This window comes from Pseudorca crassidens, chromosome 16 (assembly GCF_039906515.1).
Source record: "Pseudorca crassidens isolate mPseCra1 chromosome 16, mPseCra1.hap1, whole genome shotgun sequence".
Lineage (NCBI taxonomy): Eukaryota > Metazoa > Chordata > Mammalia > Artiodactyla > Delphinidae > Pseudorca > Pseudorca crassidens.
Window position 1 is genome coordinate 30,204,371 of NC_090311.1, and position 18,332 is coordinate 30,222,702.

The 18,332-nt window shown below is 44.7% G+C and overlaps 1 protein-coding gene across 5 annotated transcripts; it reads left to right on the plus strand.

Annotated features, from left to right (window-relative positions):
* The first annotated feature begins 4,343 nt into the window (after positions 1-4,343).
* MORN4 (MORN repeat containing 4) lies at positions 4,344-16,842 on the plus strand. Of its 5 annotated transcripts, none has more exons than XM_067709795.1 (5): positions 4,344-4,493; positions 12,632-12,724; positions 14,676-14,790; positions 15,198-15,307; positions 15,557-16,842. In XM_067709795.1, exons 2-5 carry the CDS (start codon positions 12,658-12,660, stop codon positions 15,703-15,705), a joined length of 441 nt encoding a protein of 146 aa, XP_067565896.1. In that variant the 5' UTR covers positions 4,344-4,493; positions 12,632-12,657; the 3' UTR covers positions 15,706-16,842. The 5 variants fall into 5 exon arrangements, with proteins under 5 accessions (XP_067565896.1, XP_067565897.1, XP_067565895.1 ...); XM_067709796.1 differs by lacking the exon at positions 4,344-4,493 and adding an exon at positions 4,682-4,710; XM_067709794.1 differs by lacking the exon at positions 4,344-4,493 and adding an exon at positions 4,743-4,885.
* Positions 16,843-18,332: the final 1,490 nt, after the last annotated feature.

Here is an 18,332-nt window from a genome sequence, read left to right on the forward strand (position 1 = left end):
CTACGCAATAGCGTCCTCAGCACTTTTCGCTGATCACTTTCTGTGAAGACTGCGCATGCTCCAGGAGCCAGCCCCGGGTCAGACACTCCTTCTGCGCTTACCAGCCCAGCCCCGCCCTTAGATTCCGATTGCTGGCCCTTGTTTGGAAGTTTACAATAAAGCAGCCAAGCTCCTCAGTCACACATCCTAGTGATGTATATATGTCATTCCTAATCTCCCAATTCGTCCCACCCTCTCCTTCTCCCCCTGTGTCCTCATGTCCATTCTCTACGTCTGCGTCTCTGTTCCTGCCCTGCAAATAGGTTTATCTGTACCATTTTTCTAGATTCCACATATACGTGTTAATATATGATATTTGTTTTTCTCTTTCTGGCTTACGAAAGCACGGAGTCAAACTCTGGACCGCCAGAGAGGTCCTATATCATTGATCTTATAGGACTATATATTTGGTCAATCATTTCAAGTCAGCTAATCATCATTAATTTTATCAGAGGCTCAGTCACACATTTGGTAATGTGAGAAACAATCCTGTAAAACAGGCAGAATACAAGTAATATAGCTAGTAACATTAATAAAGTCATAAGTATTTATGCTAAGAACTTCTCTTATGTGCAGGCTAGTATCTCCCCAGGTCGTCTAATCAGTCTGTTCTTCACTAATCGCTATCTTTAAGCGAAATGATACATTGGAATTGTACATAAAGTTCACCAAATATGTCTGTACACACAAGGATTGAGAAAGGAATGTTATTTTCTAAGGAGTTATATGGTTGGCGCCAGAAGAAAAATTGATCTTGTATTTCTGCTATTGGGGAGGTCTGGTTAATGCATAATGCAGATGCACAATGCACACTAGAGAGGAAGAAAGCCCAAACTGGCAGAGAAAATTTTTAAGTTTTTCTTGTCTTGCCTTAAAATGTGAATGTTTATTTCATCATTGGGAAAAGAGTGAATCAAAGACATTTGAGTTTGAACTCCAGCGCCACACTTATTATTTTGTATGTTACTTAACTTTCTAAGCCTCAGTGTCTTCCTCTATAAAATGAGAATAATCATCCCTTCCTCAACTGGTTAAATAAGAATCAAGATAACGTACATAAAAACTTAGCATAGGGCTTCGCTGGTGGCGCAGTGGTTGGGAGTCCGCCTGCCGATGCAGGGGACACGGGTTTGTGCCCCGGTCCGGGAGGATCCCGCATGCCGCGGAGCGGCTGGGCCCGTGGGCCATGGCCACTGAGCCTGCGCGTCCGGAGCCTGTGCTCCGCAACGGGAGAGGCCACAACAGTGAGAGGCCCGCGTACAGAAAAAAAAAAAACAAAAAAAAACTTAGCATAGTGTTTAGTACTTAAAAAGCACTCAACAAATGGTAGCTTTTTATCACTGCTCAGGTTATTGGGTTTTTAAAAATATTTATTTATTTATTTATGGCTGTGTTGGGTCTTAGTTGCGGCACGCAGGATCCTTCACTGGGGCATGTGGCCTTCTCTCTAGTTGTGGCACGCCAGCTCCAGAGCACGTGGGCTCTGTAGTTGCAGCACTCAGGCTTGGTTGCCCCTCAGCATGTGGGATCTTAGTTCCCGACCAGGGATCGAACCCGAGTCCCCTGCATTGGAAAGCTGATTCTTAACCACTGGACCTGAGGTTATTGTTGATGTTGTTTTTGTTTTTACGTTTAAAGTAACCAACAGACTAGAGGCATGGGTTTTCTCAAAAGATGACCAGACCCCTTGTAACCAATATTTTAAAATCATTCTTTCTTGAATCTAATTATTGCCACAACTAAGTAGAAGTACTGAACTGAAAGAATTGTTTAATTGTACGTACGGTGTTAAAAAACAAAATTCAACTGGATAAATTTTAAAGATCTTACGGGCTTTATTCAATGATTCATGAATTGGGCAGCATCCCATGTAGCAGATAGAAAGGAACTCTGAGGAGCTGTACAACGTGAAAGACCTTTATAGGCAGTGGGCCAAGGAAGTTATAGCTGAAAGCAGATTGGTTGTGGCAGCGTTCACCTTCCTTTCGGGCCGGGATGCAGGGGTCTATCAGAAAGATTACCTCACTAGTGCTGACCAGGTGAGTCCAGATTGCCTCATTTAAGATTCCATGTCTGGGAGAGGCTGAAACTGTAATTAAGTAAAGTATTAAGTTTGGGTTTAGTGACATAGGGCTTAGCATAGGTGACTCCCTTTGGGGCCTGTTGTCTTGTTTTTAACAATGAGAATATCTTAAACTTTTTTTTTGCCAAATAAACCATTCTAGGCAAAGGTCCATACAGATGGTTCAATTTCCCCTTTCAGTTACAAGACATGTTATTTCCTTTTCCTAACAAGACATCAAATAATTAACTAATACTTGCCTCTTATGTCCCAGAGGCCATGGCCACAGAGATGACCTCTTAGTATGATTCATCTCATTTAGCCCTTAAGCTTCAAATTATGGTCAAGGAAAGCTCCAAGATTCAGAGTTCTCCCTTGAATTCTGAGTTTTCTCTATGGAAAACCCTCAGAAATTATTTCTGTATTTACTTCTTAGAACTTGATTCTCCTTTTACTGAAAAGTGTCAATACATTCTCTATTGCCTTTTAAGAGCTAGCACCTACCAAATGCTAAGCATGTGGCAAATATTGTTCTTTGTCCACTACACAGATTAAGCCACGTAACCGGCATTACAGCCCCTATGATGTTGGAAACTGAGTAAAGTAACTTGCTTGTGGTCATGCAGCTGGTAAGTGGCAGAACTGGATCAAAATCCAGGCAGACTAGCTCCATGCTTTTAACACTATATTGCTTCTTATTAATTAGTTCTGCGAAATGTCTCATGTTTACCCCTTTCTTTCCATCCTTACTGATACCGCATTAGTTTTGAGACTCTCAGGATGTCTTAGCTACATTATTGCAATAGCTTCTGAGTTTCTCTGCTTCCAGTCTCTCTCTGATCATCTCTGGGTATCACTGCCAGTTTAATTTTCTTAAAACACTGGTTTTGGGCTTCCCTGGTGGCGCAGTGGTTGAGAGTCCACCTGCCGATGCGGGGGACATGGGTTCGTGCCCTGGTCTGGGAAGATCCCACATGCCGCGGAGCGGCTGGGCCCATGAGCCATAGCCGCTGCACGTCCGGAGCCTGTGCTCCGCAACAGGAGAGGCCACAACAGTGAGAGGCCCGCGTACCGCAAAAAACAAAACAAAACAAAACAAAACACTGGTTTTATTGTGTCACTGCTCTGATCAAGAAACTACATTTTTTTATTATGGTAAAATATATGTAATATTTATCATTTTAACCATTCATAAGTGTCCAATTCAGTGACATTAAATACATTCACAATGTTGTGTAACCATCACCACTCTCTATACCCAAAGCTTTTTCATCATCCCAACAAAAACTCTGTACCTGTTACACAGTAACATCCTCTTCCCCTGGCTCTTGGTAACCTCTAGTCTACTTTCTGTGTGTATAAATTTGCAGATTCAAGAAACTACATTTTGCAAACCGTATCTTCTACTTTTTCAGGTCTATCCATAATTTGACCACAATCTATTTAACCTTATTTCTTCATATTTTCTAAATACACATTCTCCAATCTAATATCTGTTTTCTTGACACTCTGTTCCTCAACTATTGTAATTATATCCATGGTTAACACCACACAGTTCAGCATGTTGAACCAGTGAGTTAGAGCTGGATTGAATCTTACAGATTTGCTAGTGCAATCTCATTTCACAGGCTAGAGAGCTTACCAACTTGCTTGAAGTCACACACAGTTGGTGGCAGAGATGGGATTTGAAAACAGAATCCAAATCTTTTAGAACTACAGTTTATTGAGCACTTACAATGTCAGACACAGTACTGAGCATTTTACATTGTATTTTCATACAAGTCTTGGGGAGACTTTATCATTATTACTATTATCATCCTTTCTACAGATTAGGAAATCCAAATTCAGAGAAGCAATTTGCTTACTCTCTTCATTCGCCTGCCTTCTCTTAATAATTAAGTATATAATAATTAAATATAGACTTGGATTTTTCCATGTACATGAACTTTTTCTTCTCCACATCGAGGCTGTAAATCTTATGAGAGCAGTGTTCATGTCTATTCTAGCCCGGCAGAACCTAGCATCATGCTGTATTCACATTGTTCGGTAAATAAACATATGGATAAACCGGTTGGTGTGCATGGTATTTGGGAGGATTTGTTCCAATCTTGGCCCTATATTTTAAATACAAAGTATATGAGTCATGACAACGGCAACACAAATCCGTATAATGAATGCAAAAGTGCCCTGGTATCATCACAATGCTGGCACAGGGCTGATACTCATGAAACTGCAGTTGCCCCATCCTGCGCTTCACAATTTACAAAGCCGCACCTCAAAAGTCAGTTTTGGGTTCTGTCCTTTAGCTCCGCGTCGGTGCCATTGACAACTGTGGAGATCGGAGCAGGATCGGAGCCGCTTGTGTAGGTGGTGACTGTTGCTTCTGACGCAGGTTTGGTTTTTGTTTGGTTTGGAGTTGGCATTTCAGCTAGGCTACCTCTTGGTAGGCGAGAACTGAGTTCTCTGGGTGGCTGAGGTAGCACCGTGGGTCAGCCCCACCCCTCTTTCTGGTATTTGGCCCAGGGTTCTCGCAACACTCAGCTCCGCACAAAGATGGCGTAGAGCCCAGGCTAGGCCAATGGAGAGTGGCGTTGCTCCCGGTTGCCTAGGTAACAGCCAATGGGCTGCGGGAATTGTGCCCAGTGCGGCTGCCCGGGATGGCGGCGTCAAGTGCGGCAGACACTGGAGGTGGTGGCGGAGAGGCAGGTGGCAGGGGCGAGCCCGGCGGAGCAGAGGTCCGCCCCGCGTCAGGGCGAGACGGTCATCCCGGAAGGCCGAGCCCAGGTTGGCTGGCAGCGCGGGTGGGAGGGGGCCGGGAGAGTGTGGTCTGGGAGGAAGGGACTGAGGAGCCCAGCCCGAAATGACAGGGGCTGCGGGAGCGCGGCTCCATCCCGAGGGTTGCTGCCCCGGAGGTCCCAAACCCGGGCCTCCCGTCTCTACCGCGGGGTCCGAGGCCCGAGCCCATGGCCTCCGGGATAGAGATCGGGGTACGTGGGCGCTGTGTGCAGAGGAGATCGCAGACCAGTGTGAGCTAAAGACCCCTCCCGCCCTGGAGAGCGGACCCGGGGTGAGGGAAGTAGCGGTGCTGGAAAGCCAGAACCGGGTGGGAGAAGGACTGGGGAGGTCGACGAGTAAGTGTTGCCTTGTTGCGGTCTAGGGCTTTGTTTGCTCTGGGTCCGCCTCTGTCACACTCTGGTGGAGAGACGTCCCTCACACACATCCTTGGGAAGTAGGATGCTTAAATTAGTTGATGGTGGCATCCCTACTGTCTAGCATCTCCAAACTGCTTAGGTACCACCGGGAGTAACTCGGTTGTATTAGAACCCAGCCCAGGAATTTTACTTTCTCATGAAATAGAATAGTATCCTGGCAGTCCCCATCACCCCAAGGCGTCTGGGCTTTTTCTGTTTGTTTTGTTTTGTTTTGACCTTCTTTCTGGTGTCAGGATTTTCTTCCCACTTTCTTCAGTCTAGCTGTCCCACAGTCTTCCTAAATAAGACCTTTATCTAGTAGCGGTACATTTGTTTACTTTTCCAGTGGAAGGAAGAATTACAGTGAAAGAGACTTACAGACTTAAAACAAAGACAGTTATTTTAAGCTCACTTAAAATACTTTGAAAAGAACATTTGACTTTTTGTTCTAGGTCCATTACAAGCCTGATTTTTGTTCATCAAAGCCTTCATTTTCTTTTCTTTAGGATTCTAAATGCCTAAGAGCTGCTTTCTTTATAACTGAAAGAATTTCAAGACTGTCATACCCTGGGGAGGGTGGCTTTAGGGGGACAATGTGAAGCTATATGTAGATAGTTAAGGTGGATGCCTCCAAAAAATATTCTTAAACTGAAAATCTATTCTCTTTTATGTTAGTTTTTTTTTTTATTAATCCTCTGGATTTGGACACAGGTTACTGTGGATGCATAAATATTTTTTAACCAGTTTGATTTCTGAAATTAAAAAAAAAAAAGACAAATGGAATGGAAACAAAAGTTCTCATTCCTGTCTTCGAGTTCTGTTTGGAAATGTCTGGGCCGGGAGAAAATAAAGATAGCAAGGATATAGTCTATTGTGCAGACTAATAGTGTGTTGGTTTATAGGCACAAAATAGTCATTTTCTTTTAGATAAATGTTTGGATTGATCCTTTGCAACCCACCTATCAAGAGAGAGAAAGGGTGGGCATCTGTTAAGAAGCATGAATCATCTTGGCTTTGTAACTAGATTCCACATGTAAATCTGAAGCCTAAACTCCTAGGCCATCTGTTCTCTTTAAAAAGATTTTTTGAGGGCTTCCCTGGTGGTGCAGTGGTTGAGAGTCCACCTGCCGATGCAGGGGACGCGGGTTTGTGCCCCGGTCTGGGAGGATCCCACATGCCGCAGAGCGGCTGGGCCCGTGAGCCATGGCCGCTGAGCCTGCGCGTCCGGAGCCTGTGCTTCCCAGCGGGAGAGGCCACAACGGTGAGAGGCCCGCGTACCGCAAAGAAGATTTTTTGAATAGCTGATACAAATACTGATTTGCATTCCTTATTTCTTTTTAATATACATTTATTTATTTTTGGCTGCGTTGCGTCTTTCTTGCTGTGCACGGGCTTTCTTTTCTCTAGTTGCAGGCAGGCTGCTCATTGCAGTGACTTCTCTTGTTGCAGAGCATGGGCTTAGTTGCTCTGCGGCATATGGGGTCTTCTTGGACCAGGGCTCGAACCTGTGTCTCCTGCATTGGCAGGCAGATTCTTAACCACTGTGCCACCAGGGAAGTCCCTGCATTCCTTTAAAGTATTGGTTTTTTTAGTTTGCATCAGCACTGGCTATACTTTATTAAACTAGATTTGTCTCAAGGACCATGGTTACTGATAGAGTTCTTTTTGGGGTCAGTGGCTATACAGCTATTAATTAGCATGGCTAACTACAGAAGTCATACATGAAAACCCTGATTCTGCCTCAGGCAGTGACAATATCAATTATTTGGACACACGTAGAAGTTTCAAGTCAAGTGTGTTCAACCATGGCCTGAGACACATGGAGTGTACATGTGTTTCCTTTAATTAGCACTTCTAATTGTGTTCTTGGGAATGGACATCGTTTTGACAAGCAGCTGTTGAAGTTTGCTATATCTCCCTAGAACAAAAAGGAATGGGAATTTGTAGTATGTGCTTTTGAAAACAAATGGGAGAGGATGGCGGCAGGGATAGGTTGAGGGATGATGTTCCCATTACAATTGCTGTGTAACCGATTACCCCAAACTTAGCTGCTTAAAACAACCATAGGATGCTCACAGATTCTGTGAGTCAGGAATTGGGAGATAATCTCTCTCTCTCCTCCATGATACATCAGCTGGGCTGTGGGCTCAGTGGCTGGGGACTGGAATCCCTGAAGGCTCCTTCACTCACTCCTGGTGCCTGGGCTAGGATGATTCAGAGATGAGGACTGCCAACTGGAAGCACCGGCACATGTGACTTTTTATGTGGCTCGGCCTCCACTGAGCCTGGTAGCCTCAGGATAATCAAACTACTTATGTGGTGGCTTAGGTCTCCAAGCTCAAGTTTACCAGTTAGCAAGATGGAAATTGCATTACCTTGTATGATCTAACCTCAGAACACACCATCGCTTCCATCACGTTCTATTGGTTGAAGCAATCACAAACCTAGCCAGATTCATAAATGAGGGGTTAGCCACTACTTTTTGATGGGGCAGTGGCAAGGTCAAATTGTAGAAGAATGTATAAGACAGGAGATACGATTGAGAATATCTTTGGAAAATTCAGTCCACTCTATTTGGTAATGAGAAGCTAATCTTTCAAGTTTCATTGGCTTCTTTGAAATATTTAGGATATGTTGCCCAAGAGCTAACAGCATACCAAAAGAGTGGCTAGGTTTACAGTTGGAGGGGCTGGGTAGTACTCAGTCCCTAGTAATCCTCAAACTGGAGAAGAACCGTTCCCTTTCTTTCAAGTTCCTTCTACTGGTGGGATGCCACTGTTTAGAAGTTTTACATAGCCTTGAGAAAAAGTAAACGCACAAGAGGCTGAGCCCCTGTGTAGTCAGTCTGGCTCCTCAAATTGCACTGAAATAACTCCTTCCAAAACTTCGAGTGAGGCTTCCCTGTTGGCGCAGTGGTTGAGAGTCCGCCTGCCGATGCAGGGGACGCGGGTTCGTTCCCCGGTCCGGGAGGATCCCACATGCCGTGGAGCGGCTGGGCCCGTGAGCCAGGGCCGCTGAGCCTGTGCATCTGGAGCCTATGCTCTGCAACGGGAGAGGCCACAACAGTGAGAGGCCCGCGTACCGCAAAAACAAAACAAAACAAAACAAAAAAACTTGGAGTGAAGACAAGTTAGTCAGCTGCTGCTGAACATTGAAAGGAAATGTCCTTATCTTATCATCTTCCTGTAGAAATAATGATTTTGCATTTATGTGTCAGAACGGTTGTTTTGTTCTAAGATTTAGTAGAAGATGTAACCATTCATATTCTGACTTATTTTGAAGGAATGAAATAGCTCAGATTTGTGCCATAAGCTGACTTTTAGTTCTCTGATGTAATTAGTTCTCAGAAGAGCTGATGGTGACCTCTAGCTGTCAACATGCCTTTCTGGACTGGAAAGCGTTTTCCTCTGTACTTTCGATGGAAAACTGCTTCTCTTCCTCTCATTAATGTTGTATTTGCGATGGAGTCATGTTGACCTCTACCCCAGGCATACTCTGATGCTGGGCTGATGATAAGAGACTCGTGAGCCTGAAATTAGATGCTGACCTTGTGGAACATTGATGGGACAGAGATGGCACACCAGGTGCCAGCCACTGAGAAAATAGCCCCCCAGAGGTACTGAGGGGCATTAAGACAAGAAAATGATCCTGATCTTGGGATATCTTCTACAATGTGAGGGACCCTGAACATGGAGCTCCTGAGTAACTAGAAAAGTGAGAAAATCCCTGTTGTACCAATGGGAGTGACTCCAAACATCACCAAAAGAGCTTCCACAAAGCTGGCCTTCATTATGGGGGTAGAAATGAATGTCTCTCCATGTTTGGGTGAGAGCACAGGGCTTCTGCTCTGTTCAGGCCAGACTGTCTACACATCAGACCATTTCTGAGCTTTCAGCATCTGCATCAAAATCATTATGACATAGGCCAAAATTAGAATATCCCATAGGGTGCTGATAAAGAACAGATGAGTGGCTATAATTTAATTTTCCCCTACTTAGTACTTACCTCATTAGTCAAAATTGCTGATATTTTTTCAAAGTGTCATTTGAATTTGTAAGGAAACACAAAAGATCCTGAATAGCCAAAGCAACCTTGAGAAAGAACAACAAAGCTGGAAGTATCACGCTCCCTGATTTCAAACTATACTACAAAGTTACAGAAATCAAAATAGGATGGTACTGGCACAGAAACAGGCACATAGATCAATGGAATAGAATAGGTGGCCCAGAAATGAACCCACACTTATATGGGCAATTAGTCTACCACAGAGGAGGCAAGAATATACCATAAGGAAAACACACTCTTCAATAAATGGTGTTGGGAAAACTGGACAGCAACATGCAGAAGAATCAAATTGGACTACTTTCTCACACCATATACAAACAAACAAACAAACCCTCAAAATGGAGTAAAGATTTAAATGTAAGTCATGACACCATAAAACTCCTAGAAGAAAATGTAGGCAGTATGCTCTTTGACATCAGTCTTAGCAATATTTTTATGGATACATCTCCTCAGGTTAGGGAAACAAAAGCAAAAATAAACAGATGGGACTTAGTCAAACTAAAAAGCTTTTGCACAGTGGAGGAAACTATCAACAAAATGAAAAGACCACCTAGTAAATGGAAGAAGATATTTGCAAACAATGTACTTGATAAGGGGTTAATATCCAAAATATACAAAGAACTCATAAAACTCAACATCAAAAAATCACACAGCCTGATTTAAAAATGGGCAGAGGTCCTGAATAGACATTTTTCCAAAGGAGACATACAGATGGCCAAGAGGCACATGAAAAGATGTTCAACATCACTAACCATCAGGGAAATGCAAATCAAAACCTCAATGAGATATCACCTCACAACTGTCAGAATGGCTGTTATCAAAAAGATAACAAATTACAGGTGTTGGGGAGGATGTGGAGAAAAGGGAACCCTCGTGCACTGTTGGTGGGGATGTAAATTGGTGCAGCCACTGTGGAAAACACTATGGTGGTTCCTCAAAAAATTAAAAACAGAACTACCATATGAGTGGAAGTGGAGCACTTCCACTCCTGGGTATTTATCTGAAGAAAATGAAAACAGTTCTTAGAAAAGATACATGCACCCCTATATTCATTGCAGCATTGTTTACAGTAGCCAAAATATGGAAGCAATCTAAGTGTCCATCAATAAATGAATGGGTAAAGAAGATGTGGTATGTGTGTATATATTCCATATATATATATATACACACACACACACACACACACACACAAATGGATATATATATATATATATATATATATGAATACTACTCAGCCATAAAAAAGAAAAAATGAAATCTTGCCATTTGTGACAATATGGGTGGACATAGAGGGTATTATGCTAAATGAAATAAATCAGAGAAAGACAAATGCCATATGATTTCACTTATACGTGGAATCTAAAAAACAAAGAAAAATGAATAAACATAACAAAACAAACAAAGTCATAGATACAGAGAAGAAACAGGTGTTTGCCAGAGGGGAGGGGGTGGAGAGAAATAAGTGAGGGAGATTAGGAGGTACAAACTTCCAGTTACCAAAAAAAAAAAAAAAAAAAAAAGGAAAGAAAGAGAAATAGGGATTGCATTTTCAAAAATATGTCAAATGATTCTATTTGTTTCTTTATATTTATTGATGTTTTGGGTATCTTAACTCCCTTCTTATAGAATATCCTTGAGTATAAATATTCTTTTACCCTCATATGAAGCTATACCTAGCCAGTCTCCAAATGTTACCAGGTTTTTTTGTTTATCCTGTGATAATCATTCCTGCTCCCATTACCCTGTTATCTCCCTAGATCAGGCTTTATGATCTCATACCTGGGTATATCAGTTAGCTTTTGCTAGGTGTGTTATTACACACCATCCCCAAAACATAGTGGCTACAACAACCATTTCTTTAGTCCGTGATTCTGTGGGTCAGTAATTTGGGGCTGGGCTCAGGAGGGCAGCTCTTCTAGTCTTGTCTGAGCTCACCCATGCATCTATGGTCAGCTGGGACAGCTGCTCCACGTGGCCTCTCACCATCTGGCAGACTAGCCTGGGCTCATTCACATGAAGGCAGAACAGTTCCAAGTGCAATAAGAGAGCAAGCCCAACAAACAAATGCTTTTCAAACCTCTGCTACATCACCTTTGCTAATGTTCCATTAGCGAAAGCAAGTCAGATAACCCACCCAGATCCAACAGGCAGAGGAATAAATAAGCTGCCTCTTAATGGAGGATCTGCCATATCTGCAAGGGCATGGATGGAGGGAGAACACTTTGTGCCCATTTTTACAATTGACTAAATGATCACATCTCCTGCCTTGCAGCTTTTCTGGCTGTAGGCGTTTGCTGTTCCAGCCCATCCTGCTTCCTTCTGCCACATTCATTTTCCTTAGACTCTGCTTTCATATTTCGTATTATAACCCCCAGAGGTTTCTTCTCTTCCATACCTTATCAGCTATCAACCCTTCTGCCTAGCTTTCAAAGGTCTCCTTAAGCTGGCCTGACCCTAAAAGCAGAGCACATGGTACAGGGGAAAAAGAACTAGCGGCAGTCAGGGGAGGCATGGGCACGAGTTCCATCATCATCATTGTTCTCTAACTAGTTTTTAACCTCTTGGGGCTTCTGTTTTCTCCAAATGTTTCTCCCTCCAAAATGAGGGAGTTTGGATTAAATCTGAGAGGTTCTTTTCAGATTTAAGATTTAGGCTGGGTGTACATAGATGAATTTGTTTCCTGTTACTCCCTAAATAAACCTTCAACTCGAATAAGACCCGGCTTCTTAATTCCCACCGCACATGTCGTGTTTATATTGCTCTTTGTGCTTTCATTCCCCATGTTTTCTCAGTCTGGCATTGCCCTTTGCGTTCTTCACTGCTTGTTTTAAATTCTGCCTGTCCCTTTTCTTTGTAATCTCTGCCATCCAGTTTGGCACTTAATTATATTATCTCTCCTATTCAGTGTTTCAGTTGTTAGTCTTATCAGCTAGATTATAAACTCAACGAGGAACGAGACTACATTTTATACATTGACTAAGCACATAGTAGGTATCAAGCAAATATTTACAAATTAATCGTAAATTTCCATCCCAGGTCTTAGAAAATTGGAACCGGCTGAAGACTTTTAAGACAAGTAGGAGGATAAGACTGCTTGGGCAGAGGTGGCGATGATGGTGGTGGCGGTTGGAGAGGGGGGATTTTTGTTAAATGTAATCAAGGCAGTTTACACTTACCAGGCTGGTAGCCTTTCGAAGGTATCTATAAAATTGCTTTACAGGCCTTTCCTCCAGCCATCCTATGACACTGGTTCTTCTCTGCTTATTTCTTGCAGTTTTCATCCTTCTGTAAGCTGTCACCATGACCCTGACAAAAGGTTCCTTCACCTACTCCAGTGGGGAGGAATATCGTGGCGAGTGGAAGGAGGGTGAGAGGACCCGTGGGGAACATCCAGTGATGAACACTTCCTTTGGCTGAGGGACAAATACATCAGGATATATATAGGACAACTTTACGAGTCTTCATTTCTAACTTCTAAAGCCAAAGAGTGCCCTTCCTTTATTTGATTTTAGGATTATAAATAAAGGAATTGGAAAATGCTATTGTTACTCCAATCTCCAGAAATAAGTTAAATCTTCCCACTTCTAAATTTGAAGTGTTTTAACACTTTTTTTTTTTTTTTTTTTTTGCCACACCTCGTGGCTTGCAGGATCTTAGTTGCCCGACCAGGGATTGAACCTGGGCCTATGTCAGTGAAAGTGTTGAGTCCTAACCACTGGCCTGCCAGGAGAACCCCCAACACTCTTTTTTTTGGGGGGGGGGTTTTTTTGCGGTACGCGGGCCTCTCACTGTTGTGGCCTCTCCAGTTGCGGAGCACAGGCTCCGGACGCGCAGGCTCAGCGGCCATGGCTCACGGGACTACCCACTCCGCAGCATGTGGGATCTTCCCGGACTGGGACACGAACGCAGATCTCCTGCATCGGCAGGCGGACTCTCAACCACTGCGCCACCAGGGAAGCCCCCCCAACACTCTTTTACCCTTTAGTGGTATTACTTGGGAATTGTTTTTATAAATGCTAAGGTACTCAGCAGAGCAAAATGAATTATTTTTAGGGCCCATAAGTTGCAAAGTACAGATTCATTGTAATGACTTGATTCTAGTGAATCTTAAGGAAGAAATTAGGGCAGACACTCAAGAGCAGATGACATTCATTGCCTTGAATTTCCTGTGACAGCTCATTACATTTGGAAGTATCTATTCATAGGAAGGGCAGAATTCCTCCAGCCTGAGGCTATACAGGAAGCACTTTAATGATGTTCAGTTTGGAAACAGTCTGGCCACTTAAAAGTCTCACGGGTCCAGTCCTAGCAAACCCGGAACTGCCCCGAGGAGACTTGACTCTCTATAGTTGTGCCAACGAAGAGCAGTTCACACTCTTTCCAGACGCCTCATTCTTTTCATGGTAGATCCCTGCAGCTGATGAATTTTTGAGCCTTGAGAGGAGAAATTGTGACATGGGACGTGACCTTGCCTCCGTACATCCACAGCCTTTTCTCCTGCCTCCCAAACACCTACTGTCCCCTTTAACGTGACCTTTTAAGGGGAGAGGCTTCTCGAGGCTCTGCTGGGCAGTCTCTATCCACCAAAAGAGCGCCCTTGTACCCGGAATGGCATTGCTGCTTCTCCAGTATCTTGCTCTGTTCTCTGGTCAGTTCAGTGGGTAAGCACAGCCCTATTGATGGAACAAAGCTCAAACTAGTATTGCCAGTCAGGCTGTTAGGTTTGCCCAGCAGCTTCATGGTGTTGGAGGGTACTTTAATTTTTTTCTCAGAGTGTCAAGGCAGTTAAGTGTCGAGGGCTCCAGAGTCAGTCTGCCAGCTGCATTTGCTGTCTTGCTCTACCACTTTTAGTTGCTCTGTGATCTTGAGTAAGTTTTTTATCTTCTCCTTGCCTTGGTTTCTGCATCTGTTAATGGGAATAATAATAGTATTGGGCCTACCTCCTAAGGTTGTTGTGAGGATTAAATAAGATGATAAATACAAAGTGCTTGGAAGAGTGCGTGGCACATAGTGAAGGCCCTGTGAAGTTAGCTATTGTGATTTTTATTTAAATTTTTTTTAAGCTATTGTGATTTTTCAGTGCTCTCTTATCTTCATACTTGGAGAGACCTGCTCCAAATCTGATGGTTGTGACTTAAGAAGGGAAGATCTTAGAGGCCAGCTTATTACTCTGGGTAATAGTTCTCTGCCCTGCTAATGTCACTGCTTCTCTTCTTTCCTTTGTGGGTGGGGTGATGCAAGGCAAAGGATGTTGGACTGTGAGAGGGGACCCTGAAGCTGCCCCATCCCAACCTGACACCTGTCTTCTCTTTGCTCAGGCCGCAGACATGGTTTTGGTCAGCTGATGTTTGCAGATGGTGGCGCGTACCTGGGCCATTTTGAGAATGGGCTCTTTAATGGCTTCGGGGTACTAACCTTCTCAGATGGCTCGAGGTGGGTACTGGGTCATCATTCCTTTCTCAGCCTTAAACTAGGGAAGGGAAGTTCTGTTCTAAAAGGGACAGTGAGAAACACCTGGTCAAACCTGAGCTGGTCCCGGGCCCTCTGAAAACAGGCAAGGAGCAGCGTTCGTTCTTTTATTGGTTACTTTATAAATACATCTAATTTGAAATGGCAGGGAGGTCAGTGACCTCCCACCCCACCACTGTCCTCTTAGGTTACTTCCTTGAGATTAGAGCCTCGTATCGTACACACTCTCTGGCCCCTGTCTGCTGGCTGGGTGGGTGGGAGCTCTGGAAGAGTGGAATCAGCTTTGCTCCTTGGTGTTGATAACCACACATTTGGTGTTGGCAGCTGCCTGACTCAGTTATCCTGAAGGCTGACATCTCGTGTTTCTGCAGGTATGAGGGGGAGTTTGCCCAGGGCAAGTTCAACGGCGTCGGAGTCTTCATTCGACATGACAACATGACCTTTGAGGGGGAATTTAAAAACGGCAGAGTGGATGGTTTGGGTAAGTTGCGGGCCAGCAGGACAGGTGACTGACAAGCATAAATGGGTGGAAGGACACTTTTGCAGCTTTAATCCTCCTGTGGATGCCCAGCAATGCATAGTGACTGGGTGCCAATGCCGGGTCATCAGACTCACCAATAGAGTACCCAAGGGCTGCAAACTTTTCTCTCCCTCCGCCTCTACGTAGCAAGCATACCTCCCAGCCACTAATGCCACTGTCTCACCCATATTTTCTCTGTCCCCCTCAAAGGCCTGCTGACTTTCCCCGATGGTTCTCACGGAATACCCCGCAACGAAGGTCTGTTCGAGAACAACAAGCTTTTGCGGCGCGAGAAGTGCTCGGCGGTGGTTCAGCGGGCCCAGAGCGCCTCCAAGTCAGCCCGGAGCCTCACCGCCTGACGTGGCGCTGCGCCCAGCTGACAGCAACGCCCCACCACCCGCTGGGGGTGAACAAAAGAATCCGATGTGAGAGGAGATGAGAATGACCATGGAGCAGAAGTCCCGGAGGGGCCCCGTCACCTGCCAGGCAGGGCTTCGGTTACAGAAGGTCTGAGGCTCGGGCCGCTGGCCTTGCAGCAGTGGTACCCGGTGTGCCCTGCCCTTCTCTTGCTCGTTGGTACTCTCTGTCCCTAAAACCATGGGTCACCCGGTGCAGACCTGCTACTTCATTTTCTGCCAAGTGATACAGAGTCTCTTCCTTCCACCTCTATTTGGGGCAGATGATCCCAGCCCCAGATTAGGGCCAGTGCTCTGTACTGCCCTGGAGAAATAAGGAAAATGATAGGAGTGGCTTAGACAGTACAGCGGTCCTGAGAAAGTCAAGGCCAGAGCTTTTCTGTATGTTACCCCTGCATTCGCTTCTGGTTGGCATCATGGCCCCAGGCCTTCCACTTTGTCTGACCAGACTGGTCCTCGTGTCTGCTTATTGCCCCTGTGAAGGGTTCAGTGAATGCTATTTCCCTCTCCCTTGACTTTACAAACATAATTTGTGCTCCTCTCTCCTTCCTTAGACATGGGAAAGGATCCCTTTAGTCAGAAAGAAACCGATATAAACAGTCACCTTATAACTTGTATTTATAACTAACTCCAGGGCAAGGGCAGATATCTGTGGGTCCCATCAGGCCCTGTCATGGAGTGAACTAAATCCTTAAGGATGGCTTGGGCTGACACAGCTTCTTCCCAGTGGACCAGTAGGTCAGACCCACCTCAACCCCTTGGGGTTCAGGTAGAATTGGACCCATCATGGGATGGCAGTGAACTAAAAGAGCATTTGGTTCACTGTAACTCTTGCACCATGAGCCTTGGCCATCAGGCCTAGGGATCAGATCTTGATCGACTGGATCCCTGCACAGTTCATCACAGAGGCCTCCAGTTACCCTGTGACCCAAACATGCCCCCCCAGCCCCTTATCCTCACACTGAATGTCTCCTCAACAGCAGATTGTGGTGGAAATTAGAGCCGTGTGCCTCTATTTATTCTCTGAATTGTACTGTAGAAACAAGTGTTTATGAGGACTAAACAATCACCAGAACTGCCTATACTTAGTTTTCTTGACTCTCTTGCTGTACACCCTTATGAATATTGACCCATTTGCTGTTTCTAAAAGTTAATTATAGATGGGGGCTTGAAACTGACACTGCACACTTTACTACATAATATCATCTAATTCTGAAAGGTAGGAACATTAAAAACACACACACACACACACACACACACACACACACACACACACACACACACACACACACACACAAAGCCAGGCAGGGCTTCCCTGGTGGCGCAGTGGTTGAGAGTCCGCCTGCCGATGCAGGGGACACGGGTTCGTGCCCCGGTGCGGGAAGATCCCACATGCCGCGAAGCGGCTGGGCCCGTGAGCCATGGCTGCTGAGCCTGCGCGTCCGGAGCCTGTGCTCCACAACGGGAGAGGCCGCAGCAGTGAGAGGCCCGTGTACCGAAAAAAAAAAAAAAAAGCCAGGCAGGCTCAGGTTGCCCAAACTAGTAAGTGGCAGAGCTGGGTGGGATTTGTATCTGGGACTTTTTGACTCCAAAGCACTTTCCACTGAATTCCTCATCACCTTGAAAGTCAGGGTGCCCAAGTCCTGAGACCATTTATTGTCACACCTGTTGGGTTACCTCAGGCAAGTCTTTCTCTGAACAGTCACCTTCCATGCTAACCCATTCACTTGCATGACCTTATAAGCCCTGAGAGGAAGGTACCATTATTATCCCTGTATTACAGATGAGGTTCAGGGCAGTTAAATAGTTTTCTAAGGTCTTGCAGACACTAAGGTACAAATCCAAGAATGGAAATCCCAGAGACTGAGCTCTTCACCAGTATACTAGGCTGCCTCCCTAGCCCTAACTTTTTGCCCCATCCCTAAACCTGATTCTCCTCTGAGCCCAGATCTTCCAGAAGTTGCCTGTGAGAAGAGCCCAGGTGCTAAGCCCCAAGCTTCAGTGCCAACCAGATGCCCCGTTTCTGCTGAAGATTGATACCTTTTATATTCTCTCCTTTAGCCCTTGCCCTAAACAAGGATCTGTTTACCTTTCTTTTAAACGAGAGTAGTTTTTATTTATTTATTTATTTTTTACGAGAGTAGTTTTTAAAAAATTCATCTCAGGTTTTCTGCCACTAGTCAGATATCACTGAATAAGGTTAAACTTTTTTTTTTTGCCGCGTTGCTTGTGGGATCTTAATTCCCTGACTAGGGACTGAATGCAGGCCCTCGGAAGTGACAGCGCGGATTGCTACCACTGGACCGCCAGGGAATTCCCAAGGTTGAACATTTTAGAGAAAGCAGCCTTTTAATGAATGTGCTAACTGTTTCTAAATATCTCACTTGAACCTATTTGCCTCTTACCTCTACCATTTAAAACGTCAATAACTTTTTCCCTAGGCCTCCAATAATCTAATGGTTATGTTTGCTCAGTATTCTTAGGGCCTCTCTCAGAGCTGGGAAAACACAGACCTTGGGAGCTAAATTGCCTCTGGGAAGGTTCTTGATATCTGGGCTGGAAACCTAAGA